The 19,091-nt window shown below is 40.2% G+C and overlaps 1 protein-coding gene across 2 annotated transcripts in view; it reads right to left on the bottom strand.

The window, feature by feature from the left end:
* The window catches only part of AHRR (aryl-hydrocarbon receptor repressor), an 89,871-nt gene that overhangs the window by 22,552 nt on the left and 48,228 nt on the right, over positions 1 to 19,091 (bottom strand). For both annotated transcript variants that reach the window (XM_038126154.1, XM_038126146.1), the window contains exon 4: positions 11,520 to 11,620. In XM_038126154.1, coding sequence (XP_037982082.1) covers positions 11,520 to 11,620 — 101 coding nt within the window. The remainder of the gene's footprint in view (positions 1 to 11,519; positions 11,621 to 19,091) is intronic.

The raw sequence follows: 19,091 nt of genomic DNA on the forward strand, positions 1-19,091 counted from the left end.
AGTGTGTTTCAATCCACTTGCATACTAAAATGTACAGTCCACTTGCATACTAAAATTTTTTGCAATATTGCATATTCTTACACAGGCACACATAGAAACAAACACACAAAACTATTAGTAAGGACCTAAAAACTTCCACGACAAAAAACAACTAACTTCAAATCTGCAAAAAATACATGGTTTTAAACTGCCATTTGGTAAACCATATGGATTCAATGACAGATGGAATTTCTAATCCAGGATAATAGCTGAAACATGTGAGACAGACTTAAGTATGTATTGTGAACATTTGTTTGTTTGTATTTGGCTTTTTAAAAACACTTACATGAGTTTTCTACATTGTACTTAAAAATGAAATCATGTGGGACTTTTTTCCCAAATGAGAAAAAAAAGAGAGTTTGGCACCAGATAGGGGCCTGTGTTCTTTTGAAAAAACATGTACATCCAATTATGTACTCACGAAAAGCTGCACCTGCTACTGAAACAAAAAAACAATTAATCTGTCAGTTCAAAGAAAGTATGATATTATTCTGGTGCCTGCAGTAGCTGTGAGATGAAAGTTATCAGTTCCTTCCATTAAGTTTTTGAAACTTTATTAGTCAAGAGATTCTCTTTGGGAATGAAGGCAAATATTTTGAGGAAGATAGGACTTCCTTTGGCAAGATCCTTTATATATCCTGATTTTTTTTTTCCTGGTCTCATAGCAGAAAATCAGCCAGAAAATACTTCAAAGATATTTTGGTCAAGGTCATGGCATAGTAAAAATAAGGAGGAGGAAAAAAAGAAAAAAGAGAGAATGAGTTCCAATGCACATTTCTCTTATTACTCTTCCTTGAAATAAAGGAAAATTCACTAGCATTAGGTCTCCAGAGACCATGTTACTATGGCTACTAAAGTACAACAGTCAAGGCCTGCAGCCATGCCTTGCTTTGAACAGATTTTCAAGTCACGCAACTTGGGTACTAAATTTCCAGGGTCAGTTGGCTCACAGTTTATCTGGAACAGCTTCATTTAATAGTGGATCACTGGGGTTTTGCATCTTATGTGGGATGGGGCCATTTTCTGGTGATCTAAATAAGTAGCTATTTAAAAACTCTGGAAATTATATACTTGCTCATGTCTTATGAATATTAGGAGGAAAATGCAGACAGTTAATTGTGTCTGCTGTCATAAACTGCATTGTTTAGTGAATCAGTATTTCTTTCCACTGGTGTTTTTTAGGACTCATAGTTGCCCTTCTCAAAAATCCCTCTGAACCCCGAACCCCTGAGGTTCTCTCTATATACAAAAAAAAAAAGAAAAAAAAAAGAAAAAAAAGAAAGAAAAAAAAATTAACTCTTGCAGAACCCTGAAGTAAAAAATAGCATAAAAGACTATTCAGAAATACCATAACTGGTGACATCAGTATATGGCCTTTGCTCAACAAGTACAGTATCTCTTAGCCCTCTGGACTATCTATCTACAAAGCAACTTCAAAAGGAGTATTTCTGTGAGTAAGCACTATTTCGTGCAAAGGAGAGTGGCAGAATTGTTTTAGCATTCAGTTTTGATCAAGGGTTTGCGTGTACAGATTAAATTTCAGGCAAAAGAAACAAAACAGAAGACAAATTTCCATCATTTGAGCCAGCGAAGGAAGTAGTAGCTGAAGTCTACAGACATGGAGTTATATGGGAAGCCTTTCAGAGAGAAAATGCTCAATCTGATAAACTGGTTTTCATAGACAGCAAAAATTTTTGTTTTCAAATACAATGAAATATGTATATATTGACCATTAAGCCCCTTTTACTCCTCCTGTCACCCCAAATAAAGCAAAGTTCATGTTCCTGCCTGTGTCCTTGACCCTGGATATCACTTCAGGCTTCTTTCAGTAGGGAAATTCAGCATCTAGTGCTGTGCTACCAAGGTCAACATTTTCAACAATCGTTCACAATGCCAGACACATTTGAGCCCTGGCCCTCCCGTTTACTGTCAGAGGGAACAGCTGGGCCATCTGAAAGGCACAAACGATTGTGAATCATTCAGCTGATGAAATTTCTCATGATTCCATTTCTCAGTATCCCATCACTTCCACGAAGGAATTAGGGAAACCTTGGAGATGCTTGTTTATGTACGTGCCTTCAGCCTAACGAGGGAGCTGGAATGCTGGGGCTCGACAAGAGGCAGCAGTGGAAGCTGGCCTCCTGGAAATCAGCTAGGAAAATGTAAGTCACTGGGCTCCGGCAATTGTGAGCTATAAACTTTCAAGAAAACATAGTAGTTCCCTGGAGGGTGAGACTGCAATGTGTGCACACATGTAAACACATTTTAAACCCTGGTGATGTTTTTTATATGCTTGATATGTAATAAGTATTGGACACAACCAAGAACAACTTTGCCTTTGAAGTTGTTTTGAATGCGTGATGCAAAACTGTAAATGCAGTTTTTCTTCCATTATACATTCCTTCCAAACTAAGCTTTTGTAACAAAGTTTGCTTAGTCCGTGTCGAGTCCTTGGGAGAGTGCCTCTCTGTTAACATACACATGAATTTCTGGTCCCCAATGAACCTGGAGCCTCAAAACCAACTGTTCTGCCCAAGATGGGGCTAAGAAACAAGGGCTGAAGCATCAGTTGACTTTGTTTGTGTAGAAAGTTGATGTGGTGAGTACTAGAAAGAGATGCATCCCCATTAAATCTTCTTTTTTCCTCAAGTATTAGGCACTGGAAAAGAGAATACAGACCACGCTTCTAGAGACGAGCAGTACTGATGACTACTAGCTTAAAGACAGGTTAGGAAAGGTTTTGTTGATGCAAAAGGGAATTCACTGAACATCTCAGGACAAATTTGTTATATGGCATGCTTTACCAATTAGGATTTCACATGGGAGGCAAGAATATGAATGCTACCTGAGGTTAATAGATGGTATACAAGTACTGAAGACTCCTTAAAATAATATAAAGGAGAATATTTGAATTATTAATTCTAAAATTGTTGGGGCAAAGCACATTTTTTTATTAATACATAGCTAGAGGCATGTTTTTTGCTAGATAGTGACTATGTGGATGAGTAACATGTCATTTACCTTAGCAATTATCACGAAAGGATACTAAATTACAACATAATCATTATATCTATTTCTTTTGCCTCCTCATTAATCATGATTTTGAATTTAAAATTGCGCTCTACTAGTAATGGAACCCTCCTGTCAATGCTCTTTCACAAATACTATGCCCTGGACTACACTTGGAAATAGAAACCATCTTTATATTGATTCATGCAGTTTCTCATTTCACTTCCTCAAAAGCAGATGTTGTATTCACAGATGGAAGCAAAGCTGGGGCAATATCATATCTTCAGTGCAAGTTCAGCTCTTCGTCCTTTCTGAATTCTGCAGCTGCTCTGAGCTTTTCAGTCTTCTCTTCAACAATTTCAATATAGAAAATGCAAGCCTGATTAATTCCATTTGAGAAGACTCAAAATGAAGCATTAATTGCTCACTACTCTGCATTTGTAATAACAAATTTAGTTAGGTAGACTTTGAAATAACAAATGTAGTAAGATTAGGCATTATCTTTCACAGAAACAAGTTGCTGAAAAGAGTCTGAAATAATATTTATCCAACATGTTGGACAATTAGACATATGTAAGTACCAAATGTCTGGATTTTTTTTCAGTGTTATTTACATGTAAGTGCATCAAGTCCTGAATAGAGGAAGCCGTCATAATATTCCATCCACAGCTGACTTTTATTTGTACTTGCAAATTGTTAATGAGGATGAAAGGCAGACATCTCTTTCTGTAAGGAATCAAAACTTAAAAGAGACAATGTTGCAGCCTATATACTGAAAACAGAATGTTATGTCCTAATTTCACAGCACTCTTTTTCTGTGTATTTAGCACTATGTGTCACTTTTTCTAACATGAAACCATTTCGGGGTGGGGGGGGAGGGAAGAGCAAAGCAATCTATATTTCACATTATGTTGGATTATATATATATATAAAAGGCTAAACCAGCCTTTTAAAACACTATTTCAGATCAGTAGAATTTTCAGGGAGAATGGCATCCCTGAAATTGACTCTGGGAACAGTTTTACTTTGCAGGTTATCATTTTATACATGTTTTATATGCTGTAAGTGTCCTGTATCAAACACACCCAATCCCATTCTGACAGCAGGGGTGAATCCTGCTGTAAAGGCATTGTGCTGACCCAGAGACACAGGCAATATTTTCTCTAATCAAGATATTAAGTGGATGACAGTGGATATGGAGAGGGATAAGGATAGAAAGTTAGAGACAACTCCTCTAACCAGCAGCAATGACTGCAAATCTTAGGCTACGTTATAGACTAAATGAATCCTTCCCCAAGTCTCTTCTGCAAATCCCTGCTTTGGTTTGAGCATTTAAGTTTTATTAACTAAGGCAGAAAATAAGTGAAAGTGAAATGTATTTGATATTTCTAGTAAAACACATAGGGTTTTTTTCAAAACCTCCATGACAAAATCACAGATTTTTACAAATTTGCAAAAGCTCTCAAGACTGGACACAGTCTAGCCTAGACCTGCTTTCTTGCTCATCGCTTCATCTTGTTGAGAAGATGGCAAGGCTGCAGTTCATGAGCTTTTCTGAATTGAGAATGAGGAATATACTGAAAGCAAGTGTCATCTGTAAATACAGTTTCGGCTGCTCATTTATAATTTCACTTCAACCAGTTGAAGACAAGTCAAACAATGTAGGATTGCAATTATTTAAAGTGTTTGTCTGTTTCTTCTGTGTTCTGGGGTGGTTTTTTTGCAATACATGACTATACCATCTTCAAAAATGCTTCCTGAAAAGCAAATGCAGAAATTGGTATGAAATGAGCAGTGTGTTGTGAATGCCTTTGTTGCCTGAATGCAAGAAGTCAGTTCTAGCAGCAGATTAAGCCCTGGTGCATCTGTACGATGCAGGGCTCAGATACAGATACCAAACCTATTGACTGGTGGAAATAGTTGTCAAGGATTAGCTCTGAAGTCAGTGAGAGGAAAAAAAAAAAAAAACTAACAGAGCTGAAACGGGAGAATATGTTTTGTTGAGGAGGAAGTTATGTGGCCACTGGACTGTCTCCAAGAGGCACCGAAATAGCCTGAGCAGAAACAGAGGAAGCGGCTGTGAAAAGTGAGCTGGGGTGGAGTTGGCTGTGATGAACAGTCTGGAGACAGCAACAGCAGCCTCAAATTCAGAGCTGCATCTGTGCCCAGAGCTCATTGGCTCTTCACCTCAACGCCGTGGACGGACAGAGCTGCTCTGGTCACTGGTACAACCAGTTTCTCAGCCAGCCCTCCTCATGTGACAGCAGGTTTGCCTGTTTCCTGACAAATGGAAGACACTTTTCCTGATGCCAGCACCAACCAGAGGGTGATAACTGTCTCTCCTCACCACACACCTGCACTGACTGCCCGCTCCCTGCTCTGTCATACTGAACATAGGCTGCCTGTTCTGATTTTCCAGTCCACTCCCAGCTTGCTCCCTCTCAGTTGTAATCTGTAATTTTGTGTTGGAGAAGATAAATACTAACTCTCATCAGCCCAACATGTCATGAAATCTGAAGAGAAGCACTTAGTGGCATTTTCCCATTTGCAAAAAGGCTCCACAACAAGCCTCTACAAAAGTACCTATTTTTCCTCTTCAAATCCCTCCATAAATCTCTTGCAACAGTCCTGGCAAAAGTCAAGCTTCTCAGACATTATGTGTGCTGGCAGTTGTGGTTACCATTTTGTTCATTGTTTCCACACAATTTTGCCCATCAAAATCCATCTTCTATCACTTTTCTCATAGTTAGGCTGAAAATCTGAAGGGAGGGGATAACACGATCTTGTTTTTCTCTGTCCCCCTGTCAAGTTGGATGGTGCCACCTCCTGTATTTCAGAAACCTCAGCACTGTGGCAGCATCATGATTGTTGCACTCATAACAGTAGCACTAAGGACTGGAAGAGAGAGCAAATGGAATTTAGCAGTCATGGCTTTTCTATCCAGATTCATTAGAGAAGAAGAAAAAAAAAAAGAAGAAAGGAAGAAGCGAGAACATTAGTTATTTGTCTAAAGAGCAAGAGAAAAGATGTTTTTTGCACAGAGCTGTGGCCATGCCAAATTTCAAGTCTGGATTTTAGAAATATGCCTATTTGAAAAGAAAGAAAAAAAGGGACCAGGGCCTCTGAAGTGTTCCTTTGTGTTTTGCCTACGCCTGGCAAGAAGAAAGTGAATGTACGCATGTGATAAAACGGCACTCCTAACCCCATTTATGGTTTATTTTAAAGGATAAATTCCCTGTAAGTCATCCCAAGTGAATAATGTCAGCTTAAATCATGTCATCTAAATTACTGGGAGAAGGTTCATGTTAGAAAACAAAGGAAAGCAAAAGCGTTGTTTGGGTAACTTCAAAATGTTGTATTAACTGAAAAAAAAGCACCAAGACTATGAGATTTTTGTAAGAATTTCCTATTTTGATGATACAATTTTAAATCAGTTAGATTAAGAAAATGAAGCATTGTATCAACACCTATCAGGATTTAGTTTAGAAGGACTGTGCTAAGAGTGTCAGCACTATGGGAAGCTGAAGAGGGATTCCAGACCAGAATAAACCAAAAATGTCTCTTTCTACCAGTTTTTGATTCCTGAAGTTTGTGCCATGGTCATAGATCCATATAATCTCCACGCTCTTTGTTGGACTTGCAATTTGCCTTTTCAATATTAAATTTAAAAATAACAGGAAGAGGAAAAATCTCTTGCTCTCAGACTGAAATTCAAACTGGAGTACCTTTTTCAAGAGCACAGTTTTATCAAGAACTGATTACATAAATCAGTTTGGAAGGAGGAAGTGGCATTACACTAACAAGTTTAAAAAAATGACAGGAAACCAAGTGGGAAAAGGGTTTTCCTATGTTATTTCCTTATGCAGAGTGAAGAACAGCACCAATAGGATGTTTTCTAATGTATCATTTTCCAACTCCCTTGGAATGAAACTTGAACTCTAGTTCAAGCTGTTAGTAGAGGCCACTGGGAGATACGTTTCAGTGCCAAAATTTGCACATTCACCTCTCCAAAGTAACTCCCAGAAAGATTATTATTTGCATCCATTTCTAAGGTAGCAACATAATGGTAAATAATAAGCTTTAAACTTACATTGTGTCAAATCTAAATCATTTGCTTGCCTTAAAAGTTTGTCTTTCATTGGTTTTGATCAAGAAGACCTGGGGTCCATTTGGTATTAAAGCTGTCAAAAAATGACCTCATTGACTTTGGTAGGAACTACCAAGTTAGAACCAGAATTTCCAAACCTGTGACATGGAATTAAGAAATAACCTATAAAGGACTTGTCTGGGTGGAAAAGGGCCAGTTCGGTGTGCTACAGGATCTACACCTGATTGTGCTGTAGCTTTGCACCAGCAGCCAATACCAAGCACAAATGCTGCTGGTTCAGAAGCTAAATAACCTGAAGTGCCTCACTGGTTGTGCTACTTACAACTCAAATCAGCAAAATTCATCTGCATGCTTTGGTGGAACATGGAAGCTCAGGTCGAAAAACCCAACTTTATATGTTTAAGTAGCTAATGTAATGAAACTAGGATTATTAAAATCAGTGGAGAATTATAGTGGTTGCACCACCAAACCTAACTTTCATGGTTTTGAAGGTGTTAGTAATTTATTTATTTTTTAAGTAAAGGACCATATGGCTGTGATTTTGAGATATTTAAGATGTGCGGCACCTCAAAGTCTTGGTCTAAAAATTTAAATGAGTAGTAAGCTTCTCCAGATCCCTCTGCAGAACCTTCCTGCCCTCAAACAGGCCAACACTCCCATCCAACTTTGTGTCTTGTGAGACTGACTAAGGGTGCCTTTGATCCCCTTATCCAGGTCCTTGATAAAGGTATTAAATGGAATGTACAGTGTCACTGAATAAGAAGTACCAGGACAGCCTTATGACTGGCATCTTCAATGCAGCCATAAAGAAAAACATGGGACAACACCACAGGAATGTGATTTTTGTGCCCTGAAGCCTTAAGAGTAGAAGACTCATGGAAATCTGACCCTGAGCTGTACAAATGTGTGGCTTGGAGCATCCTGAAAAGAAACATGGATCTTCTTTGAAAGATTCTGAGCTGCCAGTGAGCACATAAATGACAAAAAAGGCCATGTCTGGCCTTTATCAACATTCATCAGTGAGAAGGGAGCGTGATAGAACCAGGCAGCCTTACTCCACTAGCATCTGTTCAGGAGCTGCCTGCATTGTCCATTTTTCTTTACATTTATTGTGACATTTTGGTTATAAAACACTATTTTCACACCTGAAAATAATTATGACCAATACAACTGGGGACAGAGATGCCATAAACCCTATGCTTCAGCCTACAAGAGTGTAATAGGAGATCAACAAACATAACAAACAAGAGAAGAAAGTCCATAAAGGCACCTCCTTAGCAGCAAGGGTTGAGACAGAAATTTGAACGTCAATTATTTGTCCATGACAAGCAGAAAAACTGCAGGAGCAACTGCGAAGTGGTCAATAAAGCCCAAGTGAGAGTTTTAGCAGGGTGCTGCTTAGGGCACCCTTAGTGCTGGTTACCCAAGGAGCAGTGCTGGAGGTGCTGATGGGGTGATGCCTGATTACGTGTCATTAAGAAAGCAGGTCCACATGGAGCCTCCCCCTTAACAGCAGGCATTTCGTTCTTCCAGGGATCAGTGAACAGTGTAACACATGACAGTTACACAGCCATTTGGGATGGGCAATTACCTGCACCAGCCTCTGAGTCTGGACTTAGGATTATGAGCACAGCATAGCTGGGGGGAAGAGCAGGAGGTGGCTAACAGCCATGAAATGAGTCCTGCAATCAAGGCTATTGCCTAGATACCCACCAGTGATTCATTATTTTTCCAAGTCACCATTTTATTGTGTTTCTCCACCCCGTCACCCCATAAACTCTATCTGGATTTGTTGACTGCCAATACAACTTATTTTCCCCTTTTTCTGGTTATGGGTTTGGCCCAGTGTTCCTTAAGTATTCACTAACAGGCTTCAGAAACTGCATGTGCCCCTTTTCTGCCAGAAGGCTTGGGGCACAGGGGTTGCAAAACCACCTGTCTTGGAAAATATTTTGAAAGTGCAAAGCTAAAAATCATCACTGCAGTCAAACTGTTGGAATGTGAAAGCTCAAACGACAGTAAAGATTGCAAGAATGGGACATATTAAAAAAAACCTTAATAAAATTAGACTTTGGTTCTTAGAGACTTGTCTGTCTTCCCTTCAAAGGGAAACAAAGATGGCAAGCAAAATCTCTAATCCAGAAGAAATTATCTTAAAGCACCAAAAGAAATTATTTGTTTAGATACCTGCTGTGCTCCACTAAAAAGTCTTTGATAAACTGGTATCATTGTTTATTCTGTTATTGCTGATGAAAGCTATTTGATTATAGCTGTAAAAAATCTCCATAAAATCTTAAATAAAAAACACATGTTGTGGCAGAAGCCTTTAGAAATAAAAAACATTTTAAACATATTTTGAAGACAGCCTAATTCCATTGTTTTCTTTCAAGCTGAAAGGGGAAATACTGCATTGTTCCAAGACTCAATAGTCCCAGATACACTATTTACCAGCAATTAGGTTCTTGTTATCCCATATTTCTCTCCATACATAATGCAGAGTGACTATACCCATTAGGAAAAAAAATAAAAGCAATTATTCTTGATTTTCCATTAACATTGCACTCAGGAACAGTATTATTCACACATATTTTGGTGATTCAGATTATTCTGGTTTGTATTATATAAAGCAGAGGTTGCACAGCGCAAGGTGTTGTCATGACATGGAAAGTGGCTTTAGACAGCTGAAAAATATCTTTTGAGGGCAAATTAAGTGGTCTGATTCACAAATCAATATACAAAGAACAGCAACCATGGTTTGCGTCTTCTTGGAAGGAATCAGAAATGTGGTATTTAGTTAAAATCCCACAGTTCCTAAGAACCAACATGGTGAATTTGGTTGAACAGCATAAAAAACCCATTTTTCTTCATGTACCATAACCACTGAATGAGGATCCGAGCCAAACTCAGTCCTCGGAGAACATTCCTGACAAGCCCTAAGGAAAACTCACCCTCTTATTCTAGGTCAGACGTGCCCATAAATGAAGCCTGGCAAGTACACTCAAATTAACATGCACTTAATCATCCAGTTAATGATCCACTTTAAGTAGGATCCAGGATAAAATATCTCCCCTGTATTCAGAGGGAATGTGACTCCTGCATACCCTGCAGTAAGCAGAGCATATTTAGCAATAGCAGTCTCTCATAACCTGCCCCAAATTGTGTGCCAGTGCTCTCTCCATGTACTCACAGCAGTCAGTCTACTGTTTGAGGATGCTCAATGATTATAACTTGTGGGCATGTCATGTAAACACAACAAAACATAGACTAAATATAGGAGACCCTCGTTAAAATTTATGTACTCACCATATTTATCATTTATTGTACACCCTGTATTCCCTATTTATTGAGAATGGAAATGGCTGCAAAATAATACCTGACAGCCAAACATCTTGTTTTGGCAGTAGTAGTAACTAATCAGATGCCTCTGTGTTGCTTGCTTTGAAATCTAAAATTAAAGTTTTCTGAAATACTTAGAGAAAGGAAAGCAGGGTGCCAGTTTCCATTCCATAGACTTGAGTAACTTATGGTATTGGATCTCATACTAAAATCTGTTCTAATTTAATAGTATTCAGCAATTATTTGCTGGAGGCTACTATTTAATTTACATTTACGTGCATCTCAGGGCTGTCGTTAAAACACAGTTTTTATACCACGAATATTATCCTATCCAGAACAACTGTAATATTAATCACAACATATGTAATCTTAATCACATAGGAATTTCCAAGGACCTCAGTGTATGAAAGGCATTATTACATCATGTGTTTGAAATGCAAATGTATCTGGGATGGACTGCTGGGCTCTAGCTGGTTCAGTAGTTCACAGCAGCATTAATTCTTTCTTAAAATTAATGGATCCAATTCTCAGTAACAGCATGGCCCCTTTATGCTGCTCTGCCAATATAAAGTCAGCCTAAAGGGGATAAAAATACATAGAAGGGATAACTTTTGCTGACACGGTGTGTGTGCAGAACACAGAGCTGAGGAAGTAGGATAAACTAAAATATCCTAGAATATTCTCAGTTCAAATGAGAAACCAGGAAAGCTCATGTTGACATCCTCAAAATATGGGCCAAGTAAAATAAACCTAAAAGTGAAAAAGAACTGTGAACTGTCCTGCTGGGGTTCACTGGTAATTTCAAGGATGCGAGCAAGTGTGCAAGATGTAATTGCTGAAATGGACACTGACTGTGACTGTCACGACTGCCAGTCTTGCTTTTGCAAGAAATGTTCATGAGCGTGGTCCTTGAAAGACTCCCACCAAGACAGACTGTTTGTTCAAAGCTGCCGCAAATCATCAGCCCAAAAATATCATCAAACTGAATAAATTACAGCCAGAAAAAACCCAGTATTTTTTCACTCACTTCTAGTAGAAGTCCACCTTCTTGTACAGCAGTCTTGTTAGATAGATTGTCTTCTTTTATCGTTTGGCCAACTTGCTTCTTAAAGTGCTTTTCTTGAATGGCTGTTGGAAAGAGTTATCATCAATTTAGAAATCATAACGATTAGGGTCATGACTAAAATTGTTGTTTAGGCGTTTAACATGCATTGAATTTAATTGGTGGTTACTGTCTTTGTGGTCTGGATCTCGGTTACTGACAACTTTCTTTTCTTTTTTTTTTTTCCTCCTTGTGCTGGAGATAGATACGTATTTTGCAGTCCAGATGTTTTTTATATGAAATATCTATCACATTTTTTATTGAACATATTTTTCCCATTAGTCTACTCATACATAAAGCAACAAGCAAAACCCACAGGAAAGAAACAAAAGAAAGTTAGCAAGTTGTTTTGTTTATAAAAATATGTATTATGACAATACAGAGAAATGTCTATATAGCTCAGAAGGAAAGGGAGTGAATAAGCTTCTTATTTTCAGTGCAGATCTCCTTGACATCAGATTATTTTGGGTCTCACTTTACCCTGTTCATTTCCACAAGTTTCAGCCTAACTGTAAGGTTCAAGGGAATGTTCTTTAATCATTTCATTTTCACGCAGAGTTTTAAAGTTTGTTTTTAGCATGTCATTTACTCCATGAAATAATGAATATTTCTCATTATAGACTAAAATTTTGTACATTTTTCCTAATAATAGGGAAAAAAGCTTATATCTGATTAAATTTTCATGGGAAACTCAGCTGGTGAGGGCTCTTCCTTCACATTGCTTGATCTCAAATGTCTTTGAATGTGCAAATTTATCCTATCAATGTACCCTACAGAAAAATCACTGAAATATGATCCCATTTCTGGAGATAATGAAAGAATTTATGAGAATGCTGGCATTACATGATTATTTGGCTTCAGCATCATCTAGGGAGTACAACAGGAACCTGGTCAGTAAAAATTAAGTCAGTTTCACTCCTACTTCCAGAGAAGGGTCATACAAAGATCCTGGTAGCAGAGATCCAGTTTTCTGGTTTTTTCTCCTTTTCACTGAGAGAATGGGAGAGGAGAGCATCCCATGATATTATCTGGGAGGTTTGATATGCATTTTTCCCTTCCAGCCAAAGGGGAGTGGGAACAGCCCCAGACAGAAACTATTAATAAACAAAAAACACCCCTCTGAAAAAAAAAGCTAAACCCACACCAAAAAAAACTGAAAAACCTGAAAAACCCCAACAACAACCCAACTGATAATAAAACCTCCCCACCAAAAAAGGGTTTAGATGGCAGGAATAGTTTGTACCAAACTAGAATAAGAACAGGAGAGAAACAGCAAGCTTCTAAAGGTCCTGAGCCCGTGCAAGAGTTCCTTATCAATTTAACAGCCTAGTAAGGGACTGTTGCAGGATACATCAGCATTTTACAATAAACAATGGCAACTCAGAACCACACCAAATGAGTATTTGTGATGGTTTTTAGCTTACATTGTAAATATTTGCTGCAAGTGATAATGTCTGTCATTAGCCCAAAGCAATTATCTCAAATGTATAATTAGATGTAATAAATCCCTCCCCTGGGCATGGGAAAGCACATCACAAAAATCCCAAGCTGCTTTAAACAGATCCTTGCCCATATTTTCCAGCCAAAATAATTTTGGGAATTCAGACTTGCAACCTAGGCTGCTGTGAAGAGAATATACAGATTCTAAAATCTGCATTTTCATTTTGGTGTGCCATTTAAGCTAATAGGAAATGGTTGCTTTTTTTCCCCTGATCAGCTGGGCCTGCTGCTAGGCCTGTCTATAAGAACAGACATAGAATAATAGGCTCATTTAGGTTGAAAAAGTCCCTTAAGATCATCAGGTCCAACCACTAACCCAGCACTGCCAAGTCTGCCACTAAACTTTGTCCCTAAGTGCCACATCCACACATCTTTTAAATATCTTGTGACAACAATTTTTAAAAGCCCAACCTCTATTCCAATGGCCTCTTCCAGAGTTTCCCTCCTCAGAAAAGATGTTTTTGTAATTACTGACATGGTGGTTTGTGGTCTTTGCTCAGGTTAAAGGACAGACAGGGAGGGGTGAGAGGAAACGAAGGTTTATTTCTTTGATGCGCTCTTTTGGTGTTGTGAAAATTCCATCCGCTCGAACTTCATCGTTAGTGGAAACTATTATTTTATCCAACTGAGCAGGCCAGAGCTCCCTGCCTGCTTGTTAGCCTTCAGGCTCATACAAACACTGCAGCAGAAGCACAAGAGATGTTTGTTCTGCAACTCGTCTGGCTACTATAAATTCCATCTCCAAATGGAAAGCATTTTAATGTTATTTTGCCAGTTAGAGTTACCCATATGTTAGGCCACACACATCTGTTTCATAGGCTGCCCTTCTCACTGGCCTGAGTGCAAGGAGACCCACTGCACCATCAAAGAAAGACGAATAACACCATTGCTCCAAGAAACGACTGCTCCTCGGAGATGGGAACGTTTGCTCCTTGCACCCGAGGCAGCAGAGCCGTCACTCACTGCTCACTCTCCTTCTGCCTCCCCACGCTGGAAACACTTGTTTAATCCACCCACGGCTGGGCTGATACTGCAGTGACACCTCAGAAGAGAGGTGCTGGTGATAGCCTGTCACCTGGAGAAAGCAGAGCAAGACAGGCAGAAAATCACACAGATCCTGAAAGAAATGAGGAGGAGGAGGAAATGCAAGACATGACAGGCAGATGAGGGAAACTTGCAAGATGTTATCTGACTAGGCAGAAAAACAGGGAAAAGAAAACAGAAGAGTCTAACAATACCCCTGTCACCACCAAGAATCATGAGAGAGAACAGGACAGCAAGTTTTGGTTGTGATGGGTGGCTTGATAGAAAAGGCCCTCATGCCAAGACAGCTGTGATCAAGCTTAGACATCTCATAAAATGGTGTCCCTCTGGAGCAACAGCGAAGCCTATGATGAAAACAAATGAGAGCTTGAAGAATGCAGGAGTACTGTCTCTGGTGGGCAGGGAGGAGCAAATTGTCTGAAAATAAAGCTGAAAAATAAAAAACAGCAAAGAATGACTCAGTGACCTGAGGGGTAAACGCGCTGCTGGAGTTCCCATGTATCAAGAATGGAGCAAGAGAAAAGCTGATACTGCAGGCAGTCCAATGAATGCTGCTGGCTGTAAAAAAGAAATAATAAATTGAGAGTTTTAGCTTTATGGAGCTTTAGACTTTCTAAGGGAGAGGCAACCCTTTTGATGGTCAGCACAGAGCGCTCATCTACCAGGTTCAAAACCAGCAAACTCAAGAGATGGGAAGTGGTAACACCGAGACTGTTTTCTGAGCACAATGTATCGAGCCTGCACTTCCAGAACATGAAACAAAACAGAAGATGGAGCTGTTCTGCCAAAGAAGATGAATGAGCATATTGATACCATAGAATGACAAATACCAGAGATACATGTACTAGGGCTGACAGTTTTGCAAGGTCATGCGATCTGGTGTGCGTGGTGCAATCCTCCCATGCAACATTAAAAGCCAACAAGTCTGGAAATGCTGGGTCCTATAAAGGAAAACACTGTGGAAATTTACAGGGCGAGGGGACAGGGGGCTAGAAAGAAGAGGAGAGAGGGGAAAAATGAAATAAAACGAACAATGCAATTTCCTGGAAGAGTGGTCAAAGATTTGAGGAAATTTTTTTCAATTTTTTATCTGAAAGCAGTGAAAGGAGTAGAAACCAAAAAAATAATGCACAGTTAGAATTGACAGTTAATTAATGGAGCAAAGAAGTCCACAGAGGAGACTGTAAGATTGGCTGAATGAGTATGGGATGGTCTCAGATAGTGCTGCTGAGCCTTTCATAGCTGCACTGTCCCTGTCCAGAACTATGTAAAAACCTGAGACCTGTTTCAAGCCTCCAGTTCTGATGTGAGCATTGCTATCTGCATTTGCAAACACCCTGGCTTGAAAACCAAATCTGGAATATTGTAAAGAAGAGAAAAGCTGCCCAACTTTGCAGTATGAAACCAGCCGTTCCCTTTGCCCCAGAAATAACAGAACATTGATTCATTGTAGGATACTCTTTAGTTCAAAGGGATGGAGATTTCAGGAGTCTCACAAAACCATACTTTTTAAACCCATGGGATTACATTCTCCAGAGCATTCCTGTACCTCATCCTGCACAAGCACAGCCTTCATTCTTCAGAAAACAATTAGCAAAAGTAGCTGCTAAGTTGGGCTGTGTAACAGACTAACGTGGGGGCAAACTGTACCCCAGCTGCCCCAGGTGCCTGCATCAAGCAACAGAACAGGCAAGACATGAGCAGTGAAGGGGTGCTGCTTCTGTACTGAGCACCCTGCCTGGGTTCCTTTGGGGTGTAGGAAGGGGACCATACAGTCTTCTTCAGATACAGGCTGGTGAATCCGTTTCAAGCCCTCCTGCAAGGGACTACCAGTTCTCTCCGATGATGTCCAGGGGACAAACTGTTTCTTAAAGGAGGTGGATGAAAATACCTGAATCCAGACTGCAGGTTCAGAGACACTGCTTTGAGCATGCATATCTTATGTTTGGTAACTGTTACTCGAAAGGAAGTGAGAGCAGGGTCTCTCTTCCTGCATCTTCTAGCTGCAGGAAGAATCAGCTATGCGTGTTACTCTGAATACTAAGAAAACAAAACAAATTGACTCGGAAACACTCAGTATGAGCAATTCTGCTTAACAAACCTAAAGCCATGAACTGAAATGGTCTGTTTCCTCTGGCTGCGTTACAGAGAACACCGAGTGACAATTAGGATGGGGGTCATTAGATGAACACTGAAATTAAAAATACACAGCATAAGGAACCGTTGTTATATATTGCCAAACTAGATGGAAAGGACGCTTGCACAACGCACAGGTAGTACAAATGCTTTGGTACAAATCAGCACCAAAACACATAAAAGCTGAATAAAAGCTGTATGGTGCTTGGTCCTATTGCAGAGGCTACCAGAACGCCAGATGAAATTACGCTAGCAGTAATGCAGAGTTTTTCTTCCCAACTTAGCGGTTTTCTCAGTCTGCTTCTTCTTAAGAGATGCTTTGAAATCTGACTTCCCTTTGAAGTTTCTCGAGTACGGCATGACATTTATTTAAGGTACAAACCGAACCCTTTTGCTTTCCAGATCCCATCCGCTCTTTCTTGCAGAACCGCTGTTCCCCTTTCCCAGCCAGCCTCATCCATTTCCCCCCCGTGCGAGAGGGGCATCAAAGAGATGCCACCACCGGGCTGCCCTCCTCTCCCCGGGGCTGCCGGGGCCAGCTCGCCCCCCGGAGCCCCCAGCCCGTATCCCACCGCGTCCGGAGAGCCCTTTTGAAGGCAGGCGAGGGGGAGGAGAAGTCCCCGCTGCGGAGGAGGCAGGGTGCTGAGTAACCCCGGCCCCGCTGTCACGCAAGCCTCGCCGCCTGTCAATCTCCCCGCGGCTCTGACAGCGGCCTGGCCGCCGTTCAAACCCTTGCGTGCGAGCAGACGAGCCGCATTACCCTATGAAGTATTTCATAATAACAACAGCTGTTAAATATTGATGACTCCTGGCAAGCGCTGAATGCTTTTCGAGAAGGTTAAGCCTTGGTGTAATGGAACCTAATTCCTCATTATATACTGTATCAGATATCTGGAAGTTGCCTAAAAAAAGCAGAGGAGCTTAGAGTAAAGGATCAGAAAAATAACTCTCGTGCAGCGGGGAGAAGGGACAGAGCCGCTGTGCGAAGGGCGAAGAGTGCTTCCCCGAGTCAAATCCCTTCACAAACCGTAAAACACTCTGCCGCGGCGATCATCAGCACGGTCGGTTTCACTATATTCCACTGGAGGGTTTTGTGTTTTTAGAAATTATTGCAGATCCGATAAACTTCCTAAAACAGTGATCCAGCTACCAGCGCTGTCTGCGTGTGCGTAAAAGTACACGAGTACACGTAGAAATTAATTCTAGAGAAATGCATAGAAAGTGGGGGAAAGCTCGCATTCCTACAGCTTTTCTACAAACAGCAGCTCTGCGAGATCTGGCTGATTAGAAAATTTAGTGGTGATCTGACAATATACTAAGGATGATATCTCAGACAGGGTTTCCAGCAGGCAAGAAAGGGAGAAGGACGATCCTCTTGCCTTGGGGAAGTCCTGATGTGCTTTCCTCCTATTCCCAGAAAAAATCCACCATCTTCTTCACTCTGCCCTCTAAAACCCATCAGTCTTATCTTTTCCCTCTGTCGAGCAAGGTTGTGTCAGGAACAGAATCAGTTTGGGGTTGGAATTCATGATCAACAGAGTCCTTGGGATGGAGCTGGTGCTATGCCAGGGCAGGCAGTACTGAGTAGTCCGGCAAAAAGGCAGCACCAGAATCCAGGTGCAGGTGAAAGAAGAAACACAAACTGAGGACTTTCTTGCAGAGGTGACTGAGTCAGGGTATTTTTTTCCTTGCATGTGAAAAAGAGGTTTGTGTGCCTTTGGGAAATAGAGTTTACATGCAGCAAGCTGAGAAGCTAAGAAGAATTGCCTGAGAATGTTCAGTTGTGCTGCAGTGCAAGGAGTTCTGCGAAGCTTAAGGAAAGTGGTTCACCTGGGGGGAACCCAGGTCTGTTAACTGAGTCAGGATAGGGAATCCCAAAAACTTAGGAAGTTGTAGGTTGGAAGGGACCTTTGAAGGTCATCTGGTCTACCTCACCCTGATCACAACGGAGCTAACTTCACTTAAGCTGGTTCCTCAGGGGTTTTGAGTATTCCCAGTAATAGACATTTTTCATTCCCACCAGGAAAACTTTCATTATTTAATTAAAAACAGGATTAATTTTTTAAGATAAGGAGTTCCTTAATGTTTTAGGTGAATGAGCATTAGGGTAAATTCTGGATGGCCACTTCCCACAGTTCTTCATTTTCAAAAGCGTAGAATAGTTTAAGAAATGCTGAGAATGGTAAAGTGGCTTTTATAAAAAGTGTATCTATATGGAGAATATGCAGAATAAGTTATTAACTTTTTATTTGTTTTTTCGTGGTTTATTCTATCTGTATGTCATAAGAAATTACATTTGTATGTCAAGTTTAGATGTAGCCTGGGACTATAACTTCTCCCCTATCCTATAATTTCTGAGGGATCACAGATACAAAGAAAAGGTGCATGTGAGACAAATTGTGTGCTAACTACACAAACAGACTCAAAAGAACTTGTCTAGAAAACACATTTCTTCTCTGTAGCTTACTGTTGCAACCTTTCTCTCTTCATATGACTCAACAGATGATCTCCCCAACAGACAGCCCCACATTGTGCCTTGGCAAAGGAGGTATTTTAGAGATCTGTTTGCATCACTGTGAGTAAATATTTGAGCTATCAGTTGGTCTGGTAGACTATATTGGCTACAAGACTGCTGAAGACATGCAGTCCTCTGAAATTATACCAGGATGTAAGACTTCTCCAAGTAACAGTCTTCCTGTTTGTCTTCACAATTCCATTTTATTTTCTACTACATTAAATATGATGATTTGATCACGGAAACTTATTGATTTATAGTTCAGTCCTGGGGCCTTAATTTTATCTGTGTACTATTCCATT

This window comes from Motacilla alba, chromosome 2 (assembly GCF_015832195.1).
Source record: "Motacilla alba alba isolate MOTALB_02 chromosome 2, Motacilla_alba_V1.0_pri, whole genome shotgun sequence".
NCBI classification, from domain to species: domain Eukaryota; kingdom Metazoa; phylum Chordata; class Aves; order Passeriformes; family Motacillidae; genus Motacilla; species Motacilla alba.